Below are 13,692 nucleotides of genomic sequence, written 5' to 3'. Positions count from 1 at the left end.
GTCTGGAGGGGATGAAAGTAGGGTAGAGAGAGGAATCAGAGAGACCACTGACCCATCTCTCTCCATTCAGGGATGACCCTAAAACTGAAAGACACCCTACCAAGAACTGCCCAAGTTAAGATGGAAAGAAGCTGAGAATCACCCCTTCCCAATTCCAGGATCCCATTCTTGTTCTTTGCCCCCTTTTAGTTCCAGATCTAGGTAACATCATATTGAGAAGTACTCAATGTATGCCTTCAGAGTCACAAGGGCAGGTGGGAAAATCTTGAATCCCACTCCCCCTTTCCCAGCTCCTGAGGCCTTACCGTTGCACCGATACTGGAGATTAGACCAGATGATGTTTTCTTGGGAGAAGCAGAAGACACCCAGGCGACCCCCCCTCATAGATGTATCTATGATCACTCCGGAATCTGCCACCAGCTGGGGACCCTCATAGAGCTTTACCCTGCCCAAGGGAAGGAAATTCATGAGTTTTGGGGTGCCTACTGACCACTGAATTGTTACCATGCCAAAGTTCTCACTCATTCCCCTGCCAGTCCCTCATGATCTCATCAGGCCTGAGAGAGAAGTGGAGGAGGGGAAGAGGAGGAAGAGGGGGGTTGTTCTCAGGCCTGGGGCCCCCAGCTCATTGTCCAGCCCCCTTTGCATCTCAAAGCCCCAGTCGCATTCCAAGCTGGGATTGAGTTGCCATGGAGATGGGCACAATAGGCAGGGGGGTGAAGTCACCCGCTTCCCAGGCTCCAGTCTAACACACACACACACTCTCTCTCTCTCTCTCTCTCTCTCTCTCTCTCTCTCTCTCTCTCTCTCTCTCTCTCTCTCAATCTTTCTCTCTTTCTCTTTCCCCTGCTCTGGCCTCTCATGGGGCCCAGGCACCTTAAAGGGGAAAAGACTGGGGGGGGGGGAGCAGAGAGAAGGAGTTTGAAGAGGGATAGGAAGTACACACACAGCTAGCTACTTGGCTATGGTGAGTAATGTTTGTGTTTGGCCAAGTCTCATCAGCTTGCTGTTCTGCCTTCCAGAGTTTCCTGAGGTCAGCAGTCTCATCCCTGATTCTTTTCCTTCCCTACCTTCTGAGTCTAGGTATTTGTAGTGGTAACAAGTGCTGTCAGAACTGAGCCTTGTGTGGATTTGGCTACAGACTAAATTTCCTAACAGGGTGTAGGGTTTACTGACTTGGTGGGCTGAGGAAATGTCAATTAGAGAGGCCTTAGTCCTGCAGACAGCACTAAAAGCAGCAACAGTTCTGGGTGAGGAATAGGGATGCTAACATTTAGCACTGGACTGAAACTTAGTAGAGCTGGAGTTTAGCTAACTAGCCTTGATTTTGCTATCTTTGAAATGAGTATGTTGAACTTAGACTATAACTAAAACCCTTTTCAGGTCTAAAATTATAATTCCAGTTTGCCTACAGCAGGCAGGGCCAACTGGCTGAGGAGCCATGACAAGTTGCCAGCCTATGCCCAGCTTAACTTAGGGGAAGGCAAAGAAAAAAAGGGCTGTCTGGTCGATGATTATGCAGGGCTCCCAGAGGAGGAGCTCTGTGTCCTCTTTCCTCACCGGATGTATCCAACTTGAGGTCTGTGAAGCAGCTGCCATCGGTAAGAAGTCTTGTCCCGCCACCCCACATTTCGTGGATCTGTCCACAGTAGACGAACTTGCTCTGGTGTATGGCCCGTGTGCCACAGAGCATTTCGGAGGTGCTCACCTGGACCAGATACTGACTTTACTGCCTGAGATAAGGAATAGAGGGAAGGACAACAGGTGTCAGACATTTGAAGGGCAAGGAAAATTACTTGGGTAATTAGGGTATTAATTATGTTAAAGAAATTCATAAGGAGGAATTAAGGAACTCCAGGACCAAGAGTTTCTGGGATAGGCTCCCAAATCAGAGGATAGGAAAGGGGTAGGAGGCAGAGGCCATGGGCCAAGTGCACAGAGGCCTGGACTGCCTGGCTCCCTAGGTTTGAAAGGATAGGCTGGAGAACCTTGAGCTGCAGGCCAGGCTGGGCTACAGCACGGAAGGGTGTGGCCTGCCAGTAGGTCTGCTCTGTCTGCTTCCACATGACGACATAGAAGCGGCCACTATCTTGGTAGCTGAAGAGAAAACCAGCATAGTCATCGTCCGTCACCGTGTTCACATGGAAGGTACCCTCGAAGTCTACACCATTGAAGGCAGTATACCCTGCATTAGGGTGGGAGGAGAAGAGAAGAGGATCAGGAGAGGCACTTTATCATTAATGGTCAGTTACCCCCATAAACTAGCAGGAATGGCAGAAAAAGGTGACATGGGGCCACCATGCAGTTGGGCCTAGAAATGTGCCACTTGCTACATTACCTGACATGTCACTTCCCTTCTTTCTCTTATCCAGGTATCCTTCGTTTCTTTCCCATTTCCTGTACCTACCTCCCCCGCCCCCCTTCCCAACTTCATGCTTCTCTACTCCCAGGTGGTGGAAGAGGATGGCCATTACCTACCAACAGCCAAGCCAGGGTCACTGTTCATAGTCTGAACAATCTCCATACCCTGTGGGAAAGTAGAAACAAGGCATTTGACCCCAATGCCCACTTCCCTTCCAGGCTCAAGAAGCCTGAGGAATCATACCAGAGATATTTACCTGGTTGAGCACAACCCAATTTGGGTCAATCTGAGCATCCCCTTCAGGATCCAGGACCACAGTCTGATAAGCCCGGAAGTCAGTAAGCGTCACTTCAGCACTCTCAGGACACACATCAAGGGGATCGGCTACTGCATCGTTGTCAAAGTCATCCTCACACACGTCTCCCACTCCATTGCCTAGGCACATATGATTTAGATCATAATATTTCCTACTCTCTGAGTCAAATCATCATGCCCTCAAATCCTGCCCTGGCTTGGATCCAGGTTAGGCATATGTTCCTCCAAATTCCCTGTACTTTTCACCCTCCCCGTTCTTCAGCACAAAAAGACTAGTACTGTCCTAGGAGAACAAACCTGTAATAGAAGCTATTCTTAGCTAAGCCCTCACCATCTGAGTCCTTCTGGTTGGGGTTAGGCACCAGTCGGCAGTTGTCAGGGCCAGGGGGTACATAATCTGGGATCCCATCATTGTCATCATCTCCATCACATTCATCACCCTGTCCATCATTGTCTGAATCGAGCTGGGAGCTGTTGGGTAGCTGGGGGCAGTTGTCCTTAGTATCCTGGTGCCCATCACCATCACTGCCCATTAGAGAAATGGCACCTGATTAAGGCCCCCACAGAGAACCACATCCCTATATGCTCTCCACCACTTGGCTTTGGATTTCTCTCAGCCCAGGCCTTCCCTGATTTTCCATCCCTCCCACTGCAGTCAGAAATTAAGACGACAAAACCCTATGGGAAGCAGCTGATTTTAAGGGCAGCAACTGAAGCAGAAGAGATGAACAGATTCTAGGAATTATTCTTAGCTTGGCAGTGGTAGGAAAGGTTTAAAACTACAGAATGAGAAAATCTGAAAAGACCCTGAGGAAGGTAGAATCCCCCAGAAGACCTATCTGTTGGCCAAGACCCTACCTGTCTTCGTTCGTGTCACAGACGTCCCCTACCAGGTCACTGTCTGCATCTGTCTGAGAGATAGGGTCCTGTTCTCACTTCTTGTCCTGGCTAACCCCACTGAGTACTGGCCCCCTTTCTTGTTTCTTCCAGGCAAGAAGTTCACTGTTCTAGCCCAAGCCTCTGCCCTGTCCACATGCCCCACATCCTCTCCCTCTCCCTTTCCCCTGTACCTGGGTGGGATTACTCATTTCTGGGCAGCTATCACAAGCATCCCCTACCCCATCCTCATCTCGATCTGTCTGCAAAGGGTTAGGGACCTTGGGGCAATTGTCCAGCCCATTAGGGATTCCTGGTGGAGAATCAAAAGAAATACAAAGTCATTTCAAGACCGAACACACTTCCTCCCCTGATACAAACAAATGCCTCCGTGCTATAGATCCCTCCTTGGAAAGTAACATGGCATGAAAAGTAGACACATACCTGTCCCTCAAGTAAGAAGGGCTATCCAAGGCTAATTTCCATTTTTACTACACATTTTCCTATCTCCTGTGTCCGAGGTGTCCTCCTACTCCTACTCCCTTAAGTTCCTTTCCCCAAAATCATCACTGTCCCTGATTTTTCCTTAAACCCTTTCCTTCTGTCTTAGAATTAATACTGTGTAGTCGTTCCAGGGCAGAAGAGTATTAAAGGTCTAGGCAGTGGGGGTCCTGAGTTGCCCAGGGTCACACAGCTTGGAAATGTCTGAGGCCATATTAGAGTCCAGATCTGCCCTATTCAACATTAATTAATTTCCTTTCAAAACACTTCTCAGCCTGCCTTGCATTGTACCAGTCTACACTGTGGTGACAAGCATTTCCATTCCTGTCATTCTTAGATATCTAATGGACCTTAGTCTCTCCAAATTACTTCCATATGAGCAGTCATCCCAGGCCTCCTTCCTGAGTTCTTCCCTCTCTTCCCCTGCCCCTTCCTATCATTCTTAGGCAAAGTGACACTCCCCACTCCCTTTTCTCTCTGATTCTCCTCCGCACCATCCCCATCCACGTCGTTGTCACAAGCATCCCCTTCCCCGTTGCTGTCTGTGTCCTTCTGGTCATTGTTAGCTACGTTGGGACAATTGTCACAGGCATCACCAAATGAATCTGTGTCTGAGTTCTGCTGGTCTTTGTTGGGAAACAGCCGGCAGTTATCCTGGGGGGACAGGTAGAACAGGAAGGGGGCTTACTAGGTCCATTGCTTCTTGCTTTGAGCCACCACCCACAAACCTAACCCTCAGCACCCTCTTCCAAAGAGACTAGGGAAGCCTTTGTGCCTTGGTCTCCTGTCCCAGCCTCATCAAATTTGAATTATGTCCTTTTTCCAGTCCTTCACAGCAAATCACAAGATCATTATATTCAGTTTCTTCATTACCCAGATGAACTAAGGTCCAAAGGGAAATTACTCGTTCAAAGCCTCACAAGTATAACTGGACAAACCCAGGTTTCTCAACTCAAAGATGAGAGATATCAAGAACAGTATTACTGAAATAGGAGAAAAGGAAATGGGGTATCTATGGAGGAACAGAGCAGAAAGGAGGGGGCAGATGTAACAAAGGAAAGGGTAGTTGAAAAGACTGGAGGGACTAGAGGCCAAGGAAATGGGCCTCAAGAGATAAGGACCCCAAAGGAACCTCAACGTTCTTGATTCCATCACCATCAGCATCATCATCACACTGGTCTCCCACTCCATCATTGTCGGCATCTTCCTGCCCAGAATTAGGTGTCAAGAGGCAATTGTCCTGAAGAAGAAGGAGGAGAATAATGACCTTACACAGAGTCTTGAGTTCACACAGAACTTTCATCCATTTTCATGTAACTTGGACAGGGCAGCCATTATGATCTCTATTTTCCCAATGAGAAAACAGGCCTGTGGGAGGTTCGGTGACTTGTCTAAGGACACATGGCAGGTGATAAGGATGAGACTGGAAATTGGACCCCAACCCCACCTTCCCATGCTCACCAAACCCACCTGTTTACAGTGTTTGTTGTTATCCATGCAAGGCAGGGCCTGGTCTGGGTAGCCATCAATGTCAGTGTCTGGGCCACAGACATTCCCATTCCCTGCCCATCCTATGTTGCACTTGGATGGGATGAAGAATAGGGTTTCAGACAAAGATTTCCAGAAATAAGAATTTATATTTGAAGTTTACAAAGAACAGTAACTACATATTATGTCCTCATTTTCCAAAATAGGAAACAGTCTCAGAGGAGTGACTTTCCTGGTGTCTCAGAACTAGACACCGGAATCCAGATCTTTCCTGACTCACCTCTACCCCTCTCTCCCACCTCATGGCCAGATCCTTTTCCCTCCTAGGACTAAACTTCCTATATCTACATCCTCCTGCCTTTCCAGCCTCCAATTCTTCTCCCTGCCCCCATCTCCCCCAATCTCACTATTCTTTCTCCCTCCCTCCAGCTTACCGAACAAGACACAGCACCATTTCGCTCAAATAGATAGTGAGCATGGACATGACAGGGGTTGTGTGCTGGACTTTGACAGGCCCGGGCCGGAAGACAGCCCTGGCTCTGGTTACCCAGGAAACCTGAACGGCATGGACCACACTTGAAGGAACCCTAAGAGGAGAGGATTAGAGGAAGCATCAGGTGGCAAGTAATTGAGCATTCACTGCCCTGAATGTGGATAGCAGGGGAATATGGTATTAATTCACTAAGGTGGGATAAAAGGATATTATGCCAATCTGGTAGTAGCAGGAAAATGAAATAAGGGACTTCCCATTGCCTCTCTTGGTTCTTTTTATTTTTTCTAAATCATTACAGTGACAACTCTAGGAAGGGTAATAAGGACAGCTAGATGGTTCAGTAGATAAGAGAGCCAGGTTTGAAATAAGGAGGACTTGAATTCAAATAAACCTTTACCATTCTTATGCCATGGAACTGATACTTAGTATCAATTCTAAGATGAGATAAGAGGGTGGTTGTTGTTTTTTAGGGGGGGGGGCAGCTGGGTAGCTCAGTGGATTGAGAGCCAGGCCTAGAGATGGGAGATCCTAGGTTCAAATCTGACCCCGGATACTTCCTAGCTGTGTGACCCTGGGCAAGTCACTTGACCCCCATTGTCTACCCTTACCACTCTTCTGCCTTGGAGCCAATACGCAGTATTGGCTTTAAGACAGAAGGTAAGGGTTTGAAAAAAAAAAGAAAGGGTAAGGAGTAGTCTATGGGGTGAAGTGGCTTGCCCAGGGTCACATGGCTAAGACATATATGAGGCCAGATTTGAATCCAAGTCTTCCCTACTCCAAATCTGGGGTTCTGTGCACTGAACTACCCAGCTGCCCTATTAGTTCTAAAGTTAACAAAAATAGATGGCATTTTAGAAACTCCTAGGAAGTAGGCAGACTTTGTCCCCAGTAATAGTTCTCTCTTTCTGTTGTCTCTTCATCTTTTTACTAAAGAGCACTTCTACATATCACTAATAATAATACTAAAAACTAACATTTATATAGTGCCTACTATGTGTCAGGTGCTTTACAAATATTACTTCATCTTATCCTTATAACCACCCTGGGAAGCCAGTGCTATTATTATCCTCATTTTACAGATAAGGCACTGAGAGTAAATAAGAGTTTAAATAATTTGCCCAGGGGTCACACAGCAAATATCTGAGGGTGGATTCGTATTCAGATATTCTTGACTCCAAATCTAGTGCTCCATCTACTGTGACACCTAGTTGATCTTCAAAAGAAGCACATGATAATAGGTTCTACATGTGGTATTTCCATTTTGCATATAGATAAACTGCGGCTCAAAGAGGTCAGGCAACTTGTCCACATTCATAAAACTTAGTATCAGACATAGGATTTGAAGCCAGGTCTCTCCTGACTACAAGTCTATCACCCTTTCTGTTACCTGGTGTAGTTGCTTCTCACCAACTCACCATGGTATTTGTGCAGATAGAATTGGGGTCACAGCCACCATTGTTGCCATCATTACATTCATCCACATCATTGCAGACCTGGAGGAACCAAAAGGTCAGAATGGCTGTGAGACCGAACCAGCAGGTGCTCTCATCATCTCCAGCAATGGGCAAAGCATTGGGAGGCAAAGGCTGAGGGACATTCGAGGGACATTAGATGCTCTGATAGTTTGCCCATCATGCAAATGAGCCAATTAGGTCTTTTCAGGAGGTCTGTGCTGTAACCCTTAGATAAGCTCCCATAGTGTTGAGCTTATGAGCTCAGCACCCCCCTAACCTGTCTGCTGGCACGGGCATAGTCAATGCCCACACCAGACACCTGGGTCCCCTTGTATCCTTGAGGACAGGCCTCACAATGAAAGCCTGGCACGGTGTTGATGCATTTGGAGCCTGGAAAGCAGGGATCTGCATGTGCACACTGAAGGAAGAGACAGGAGAAGAGGCCTGGTTCAGCATCTCCTTGGGGAAACTAGAACCATCCCAACCTTAGATAAGTTCCCCAAAGTCCCTGGACCTCTTTAGACCCAATATTTCACATTCTTCACCTTTCCTCTGCCTCCTCATACATCTAACCCTCCTTGTTCCTCTAGTCCTATCTATTTAGCCCCTGAACTCCATAAGCAGCCTCCTCCCACTTCTTATTCCACCCAAACTTTTCCCTCATTTCTCTGATCTTTATCACTCTATTCCTTCCTCACCTATGTCATTCCCATATTGTTTGTGTCCCTGCCCTCTTCTGGTTTCTTATCCCTCCTAGCTATTCCCTTTGTATCCTACCAACATCTTTCCCACTCCCTTCAGCACCCTCCTTTATTGCCTCATCCTCCACCTCCTCTATGTCCCTTCCCTTTTTTCTTAGGCCTTTGATCTTGTCTTTTTCTGTTTTTCCCTTCACCATCTTCCTTAACCTCCCTCTCACCTCATTTATGTCAGTACAGTGGGTGCCATTGCCCTGAAGACCGGGGGGGCAAGGCCCACACCGGTAGCCTGGGTACTCGTAGACCTCCATGCAATCCACACCACGGAAGCAGGGGCTTGGGCTACAGTGGGAACGTTGCTCGTGGAAGCCTGGGGAGGTGGGGTGGACATCATCAGGAGCCACCAAGAAAGGCACCATGGGATGGTGGATGGTGAGGGGATTGGAGGAGGCAAAAGGGACCAATGGACAGAGAGTTGTGAGAGATAGGTAGCAAGACTGGGACCAAGCCCACGGAGAATAGAGGTAGGGGACCTGGAGGAGCCACAGTAGCCATACCTAGAGCCCTCCCCAGGCCCTCCCACTCACCGCACACCTGACACTCCATGATGGTGTTTCTGATCAAGGACATCTCCTTAACCTAGAAAAACAGAGGGTGAGAAGAATGGTCAACATTGGCACATCTCTCTTCTTAATGCTAATCTTCTACCTTGTCCCAGCCTCTAACCTGGTCCCGAATGTCTTCTCGAAGCTCCACTAGGATCTGATTGAAAAGAGTGAGTTGAGTGACTAGTGCCTTGGTCTGTTCACCTGTAGAGAAATGTGATGATATTGAAAGTCTCAGAACTGTAAAGCACCAGGTATATACCTTATTAGTCAGTGAAGCATGGGAACATGCTCTTCACCGAAGGATATAACTCGGATATTCATTATTCCCTTAGTAGTTCTTATTCCATCAATCCCAAATGGGTTCAACCACTGAAACCCTTCTACCCCCATATCTGAATTTGATTCAATCTTGGGCAGCCCCAATGGCTCACACTGTAAACTTGCTCACCTAGAATAGAGTGAAGTACTCCAGTCACTAGAAGAGAGAAGACATATTAAAAGATCAGGCCCATTGTGGGATAGCACATCCAGAAAGGTGGAGGAAGCAATGGAGAATGGATTGGGAAGAAGGGAATATAGAAATACCGAAAATTCAGGGAGGGCTTAGAAATTGGGTAGGTGGAAACAAAATTAAGAGTACTTGATAGTGATCATGACCACAAGGGTCAGAAAGGACAGAACAATGGACCTAGTATATAACATTTGGTTGGTATAATTGCCTTGGTCCCTATAATTTGTGGGGCTCTACACTACTGCCAGAGACTAGGCAGTTGGATGGTTATTAAAGAAAGCAAATAGTTAACTAAGTTGAGGTTTAAAAAAAAAGGGAGAGATACATTTATGATTACGTACACTAAAACTATCATCAAAACATTTCGTTTCCCTATCTCTCAACTGGCTTTCAAACATTTCCCATATCAAGTTTAATACCGACCTTTATTTTAAAATAAAAAGCTTCCTTTGGTATACATTATAACCTGATACGGACTGAATAAAAATGTTGGATAATAAGCACAGAGGATAATTTGCCTTGTGTCCCATCCCCTTTTGGAGGTTATAAAATCAGAAATAAAGAGATTACAGAGTCAGAAACAGAGGGGAAAGGAAAGGGGGGTGGCCTAAATATTAAGGGTGTGGTGTAGTGAGTCAAGGGAATAGACAGTCAAGAGATCCAGAGTCCAGGAGAGTCAAGGATCATGAGGATCAAAGAGGATCAAAGATCCAAAGTCAATGTATCACCTGCATTATGAATGGTCTCCTCATCCCCCTGGAATGGACATTCACTCAGTGCCCCAACTCGGGCCATTGATCCCCCCAGAATCATTTTCATGGATTCTATGAAGCCCTAGTAGAACAGGAAGAGAGCAAGATTCTAGTTACTGATCTTCATTTTGTTGCCCTCTTCCCACACCAAAACTTTTTCTACTCACTTGCAATCTCAGATAAACCTTCTGGCCAGTTCGAACCTCTAGTCCATCAACTTCAGCAGGAGGGATAGGGGCCAATGCAGGAAGCCCAGCATGTTGATCACCTAGCTTACAGTCCACATAGAGCTGCAGGGCAGGACTAGGTCGGGAAGGGCCACGGAGGCGCAATAGAACAGTGTGGGTACGTCCATCAGCTAGGCCCACTTGCTGTAGATTCACTGCATGTACCTTCCCATCCTCCCTCTGGTATCGAACCAACACTATCCAGGAAAGGGGGGGGGTGTCAGTATGTGTTATTGTTGTCCACTACGTGAGGGAACAGTGGTGAAAGATTACTTGAGCATCAGATTACCTTTTAGAGCTGCCATCATTTGAAGATTAGAAATTCCTTCCTATTCACCTCCCTTTCCTTTGACTATCAGACTTCTGTTTCAAGTGGGAAGGTAAAAATGAAGTTCTATGCCCACTGAGCTCTACCTTCCCCCAAGGATCATGATATACCTCCCTCAGACACTATCAATTGAACACTAGGACATGTAAGTCCTCCAGAAAAAGATGTCTATCCCCTCTCAATCCCCAGTGGTCATCCTGTTATCTAAATACTCTCTCTTGAGACATATGAGATGCCCCTGGATGGTGCTGGGAACTTGTCAAGAAGGTACTCCAGACTGATGCCTGGTCAGTCTGACAACACGTCCCCAGTAGGTCATAAAGAAAAAGTACAGAGGTTGTGGATAAAATACTCAATGTGGATCAAATATGTCCACCACTGGTTACCCTAGTGTGGCAAAGATGGGTGCCCATAGGTTACCTTTATTGATCTTGCCCACAATGGAGGCTTCCAACCAACGAGTGTTGTCACGACGAGAGTAGAGGCCAAAGAGAACACCACCCTGTTTCGGAGGCAGTCTGAAGGTAGACAGGAGGTAAACATCCCCAGCTGTCAGTAGGGCTGTCCGGATTTTCTCTGCCATGGCCACCATCTGCCGAGACTCGCCCATAGTCAGTAGGTCAATCACTGCCAGAGTAGAATGCACCAGAATTAGAGACTGGTTCCAAGTACAGAGGTACAAATTCTTTTTTTTTTTTTAACCCTTACCTTCCTATGTATTGATTCTAAGGCAGAAAAGTGGTAAGGGATAGGCAATGGGGGTTAAGTGACTTGCTCAGGGTCACACAGCTAGGAAGTATATAAGGCCAGATTTGAACCTAGGATTTCCTGTCTCTAAGACTGGCTCTCAATCCACTGAGTTACCCAGCTGCCCCTACAAGTTCTATCTTTAAGAATCCTCAGTATCCCTCTGGGCCCCCAAGTGCTGCTGGCAGCCAGGCATTGGTATCCTCTTAAAAGGCATTGCCATTATCTGTTTAGGGGTTCTAGTCCTAGATTGGAATACCAAACCTAGAACTGAGGTAATCTTTTTACCACTAGATGGCACCAAGGAGCCACTATCTCTAGACCAAGGAAAAGTGGGCACCTGGTGCCCTCTGTGCCAAGTTATATTCGCTCCCCAAAGCTGGCTTTCAGGGCATCCTACATTTTTATCTCCTCCTGTCCTACACTCTGGAGTTCAATAAAGATGTTTGAGGTGAAGAATGGCTGCTCCCTGAAATCTCTCCATCAAGATATCTGGTCAGCTTCCCCCTCCCACTGGAGAGATCCAGGACCACAGCTCCTCTGGCTGTTATGTTCTGTGGCTGATCTGTGGTTTCTACTCAAACTCAGGAAAGAATCTGTGTCTGTTGTCACACACACACACACACACACACCTCCCACACCCACGGGCACTGAGCCCATCCTACCATCAGACCTCCCAGAGAGTGGGACCTCTACCCTCCCCTTACTCAGGAGCAACCAGGACCACAGGGACAGAGTGGTGCAGTAGATGGACATTAGGGCTAATCTGGGTCTGCACCACTCAGAATCTACCTCCCAAATATCCTCCTCATTCCCTGAAGGTACTTGTAGATTCTAAAACGTCACCCTACAGGAATCTGCTCCTGCTATCATACCTGACCCCAGACAATGCCCATATATCCCTCAGCTGATGCCCTTCTTCTACCCATCAGCTCATTCTCTGTTCTAGGTAGTTCTCTTGTCTCCCTCCATCTCTTTTGCTTGCTTCATATCCTCGCTACTCACACATTCCCAGCTATTGGGGCTAGGAGCATGCTAGGGGTGGGGAGATGGGCTGGGAAGGGGTAAAAGGCCATAAGGGACAGGCTTACCCTGAAGGTCCTGACTAGCAGAGGCAAAGGAGCAAAGGAGTAGAAGAGCCAGGGGCCCCCGAAGTTCCTGCGTCTCCATGCCGATGAGCCGGCTCACAACCCCAGGAGCTGGGAGGGGAAAGGCAAGGCGGAGGGAAGGGAGGGGAGGGAAGGGGGGGCGGAGGAACGGAGCAGGGGGGAGCCAGCGGGGCGAGGGAGGGGGGCAGGAACAAAGAACTGCCAATCAACCTTGAGGCATCCCCAGCTCTATAACTCCAGGAGCACTGAGGGAAGAAAACCAGAGGCCTTCCAGCAACAAAGTTCTTGCTCACCTCTTCTGCCAACGCCTTGGCACTTTCTCCCAATTTTCACTTTTCCTCCTTCACATATATTTCTCACTCACCCCAGGACTATCACAGGGAGGGATATTGATACGCCCCTCAGACATTCGTTCCTTTTGGAAGGCTGGAGTAGCTGGCTATGGGGGGGGGGCAGTGTGAGAGAAACAGTGGGCATTATTCCACTCCTGGCATGGGAGTATGCCAAGGGAATGGCAGTGACTAGGCTGCCACAGCGATGCTCAGAAGCTGAGGATTATTAACCTACCACGTCAGGATGGAAAACGGAGACAGATGGGCAATGACAATCCCAATGTTTCCCCCTCTTCCTTAGTGCCTGGACAAGCTGGAGCCTGGAAGGGTCAGAGGGGTGGGTACGGAAGAAAGCGGTTGGGGGATTGGGAGGGGGACAAATAAGCCAAAAAGAAAGGGGAGCTTCAAGGAGGAAGACATCAGGCTCAGGAGTAGAGTTAACTGGGAAATATTTGAGTTTGGGAGGTGAGGAAGATGGGGACAAGAAAACGGGGTGGAGGTTTGGGACGGGAGTGGAGGTGGAGGGGGGAGAAGCTTCTGTTTCCAAGGCTACAGTCTATGAGCCCTCCCCACCTTCTGTCCCTCACCCCGCCCGGCCTCGGGGCCAGGCCACCGCCCCTGTTTTGTTTCCATGGAGACTGTCAGCGCTGGCTGCTCCAAACATAACGCGCGACGGAAAGCATGCAGCTCGGGGGACCCCCCCGCCCCCCGCGTCGGAGGCAGCCCTCCCCGGGGGTGTGGGACACCCAAGGCCAGAGAAGCCCCTCCCCCTACCCAAAAGAAAGCTGGGGCTTAGTCCTAGGGCCAGACCTAGAGCACCCCCGCGGCCCCGCCCCTCTAGCGGCCACGAGATATCCCCCTCCAGTCCCGACCAGGACCTCGGCCCGGAGG

General features: G+C 48.3%; 2 protein-coding genes across 2 annotated transcripts in view; both read right to left on the bottom strand.

Moving 5' to 3' along the window:
- The window catches only part of THBS3 (thrombospondin 3), a 16,180-nt gene extending 3,321 nt beyond the window's left edge, over positions 1 to 12,859 (bottom strand). The window contains exons 1-23 of the mRNA XM_044676666.1: positions 12,763 to 12,859; positions 12,452 to 12,559; positions 11,034 to 11,240; positions 10,226 to 10,482; positions 10,035 to 10,140; positions 9,244 to 9,270; positions 8,914 to 8,996; positions 8,775 to 8,826; positions 8,409 to 8,557; positions 7,767 to 7,907; positions 7,451 to 7,528; positions 5,977 to 6,129; positions 5,525 to 5,635; positions 5,187 to 5,294; positions 4,549 to 4,708; positions 3,748 to 3,866; positions 3,536 to 3,588; positions 3,009 to 3,202; positions 2,619 to 2,797; positions 2,479 to 2,527; positions 1,989 to 2,185; positions 1,561 to 1,733; positions 306 to 445 (exon numbers count right to left, since the gene is read on the bottom strand). Coding sequence (XP_044532601.1) covers positions 306 to 445; positions 1,561 to 1,733; positions 1,989 to 2,185; positions 2,479 to 2,527; positions 2,619 to 2,797; positions 3,009 to 3,202; positions 3,536 to 3,588; positions 3,748 to 3,866; positions 4,549 to 4,708; positions 5,187 to 5,294; positions 5,525 to 5,635; positions 5,977 to 6,129; positions 7,451 to 7,528; positions 7,767 to 7,907; positions 8,409 to 8,557; positions 8,775 to 8,826; positions 8,914 to 8,996; positions 9,244 to 9,270; positions 10,035 to 10,140; positions 10,226 to 10,482; positions 11,034 to 11,240; positions 12,452 to 12,530 — 2,815 coding nt within the window. The 5' untranslated portion in view covers positions 12,531 to 12,559; positions 12,763 to 12,859. The remainder of the gene's footprint in view (positions 1 to 305; positions 446 to 1,560; positions 1,734 to 1,988; positions 2,186 to 2,478; positions 2,528 to 2,618; positions 2,798 to 3,008; positions 3,203 to 3,535; positions 3,589 to 3,747; positions 3,867 to 4,548; positions 4,709 to 5,186; positions 5,295 to 5,524; positions 5,636 to 5,976; positions 6,130 to 7,450; positions 7,529 to 7,766; positions 7,908 to 8,408; positions 8,558 to 8,774; positions 8,827 to 8,913; positions 8,997 to 9,243; positions 9,271 to 10,034; positions 10,141 to 10,225; positions 10,483 to 11,033; positions 11,241 to 12,451; positions 12,560 to 12,762) is intronic.
- Positions 12,860 to 12,870: 11 nt separating this feature from the next.
- Positions 12,871 to 13,692, bottom strand: part of GBA (glucosylceramidase beta) — an 18,554-nt gene continuing 17,732 nt past the window's right edge. Inside the window, exon 11 of the mRNA XM_044675044.1 lies at positions 12,871 to 12,908. Coding sequence (XP_044530979.1) covers positions 12,871 to 12,908 — 38 coding nt within the window. The remainder of the gene's footprint in view (positions 12,909 to 13,692) is intronic.

Source organism: Gracilinanus agilis, chromosome 4, assembly GCF_016433145.1.
Source record: "Gracilinanus agilis isolate LMUSP501 chromosome 4, AgileGrace, whole genome shotgun sequence".
Taxonomy (NCBI): Eukaryota; Metazoa; Chordata; class Mammalia; order Didelphimorphia; family Didelphidae; genus Gracilinanus; species Gracilinanus agilis.
This window is presented reverse-complemented; position numbering and strand designations above follow the sequence as displayed.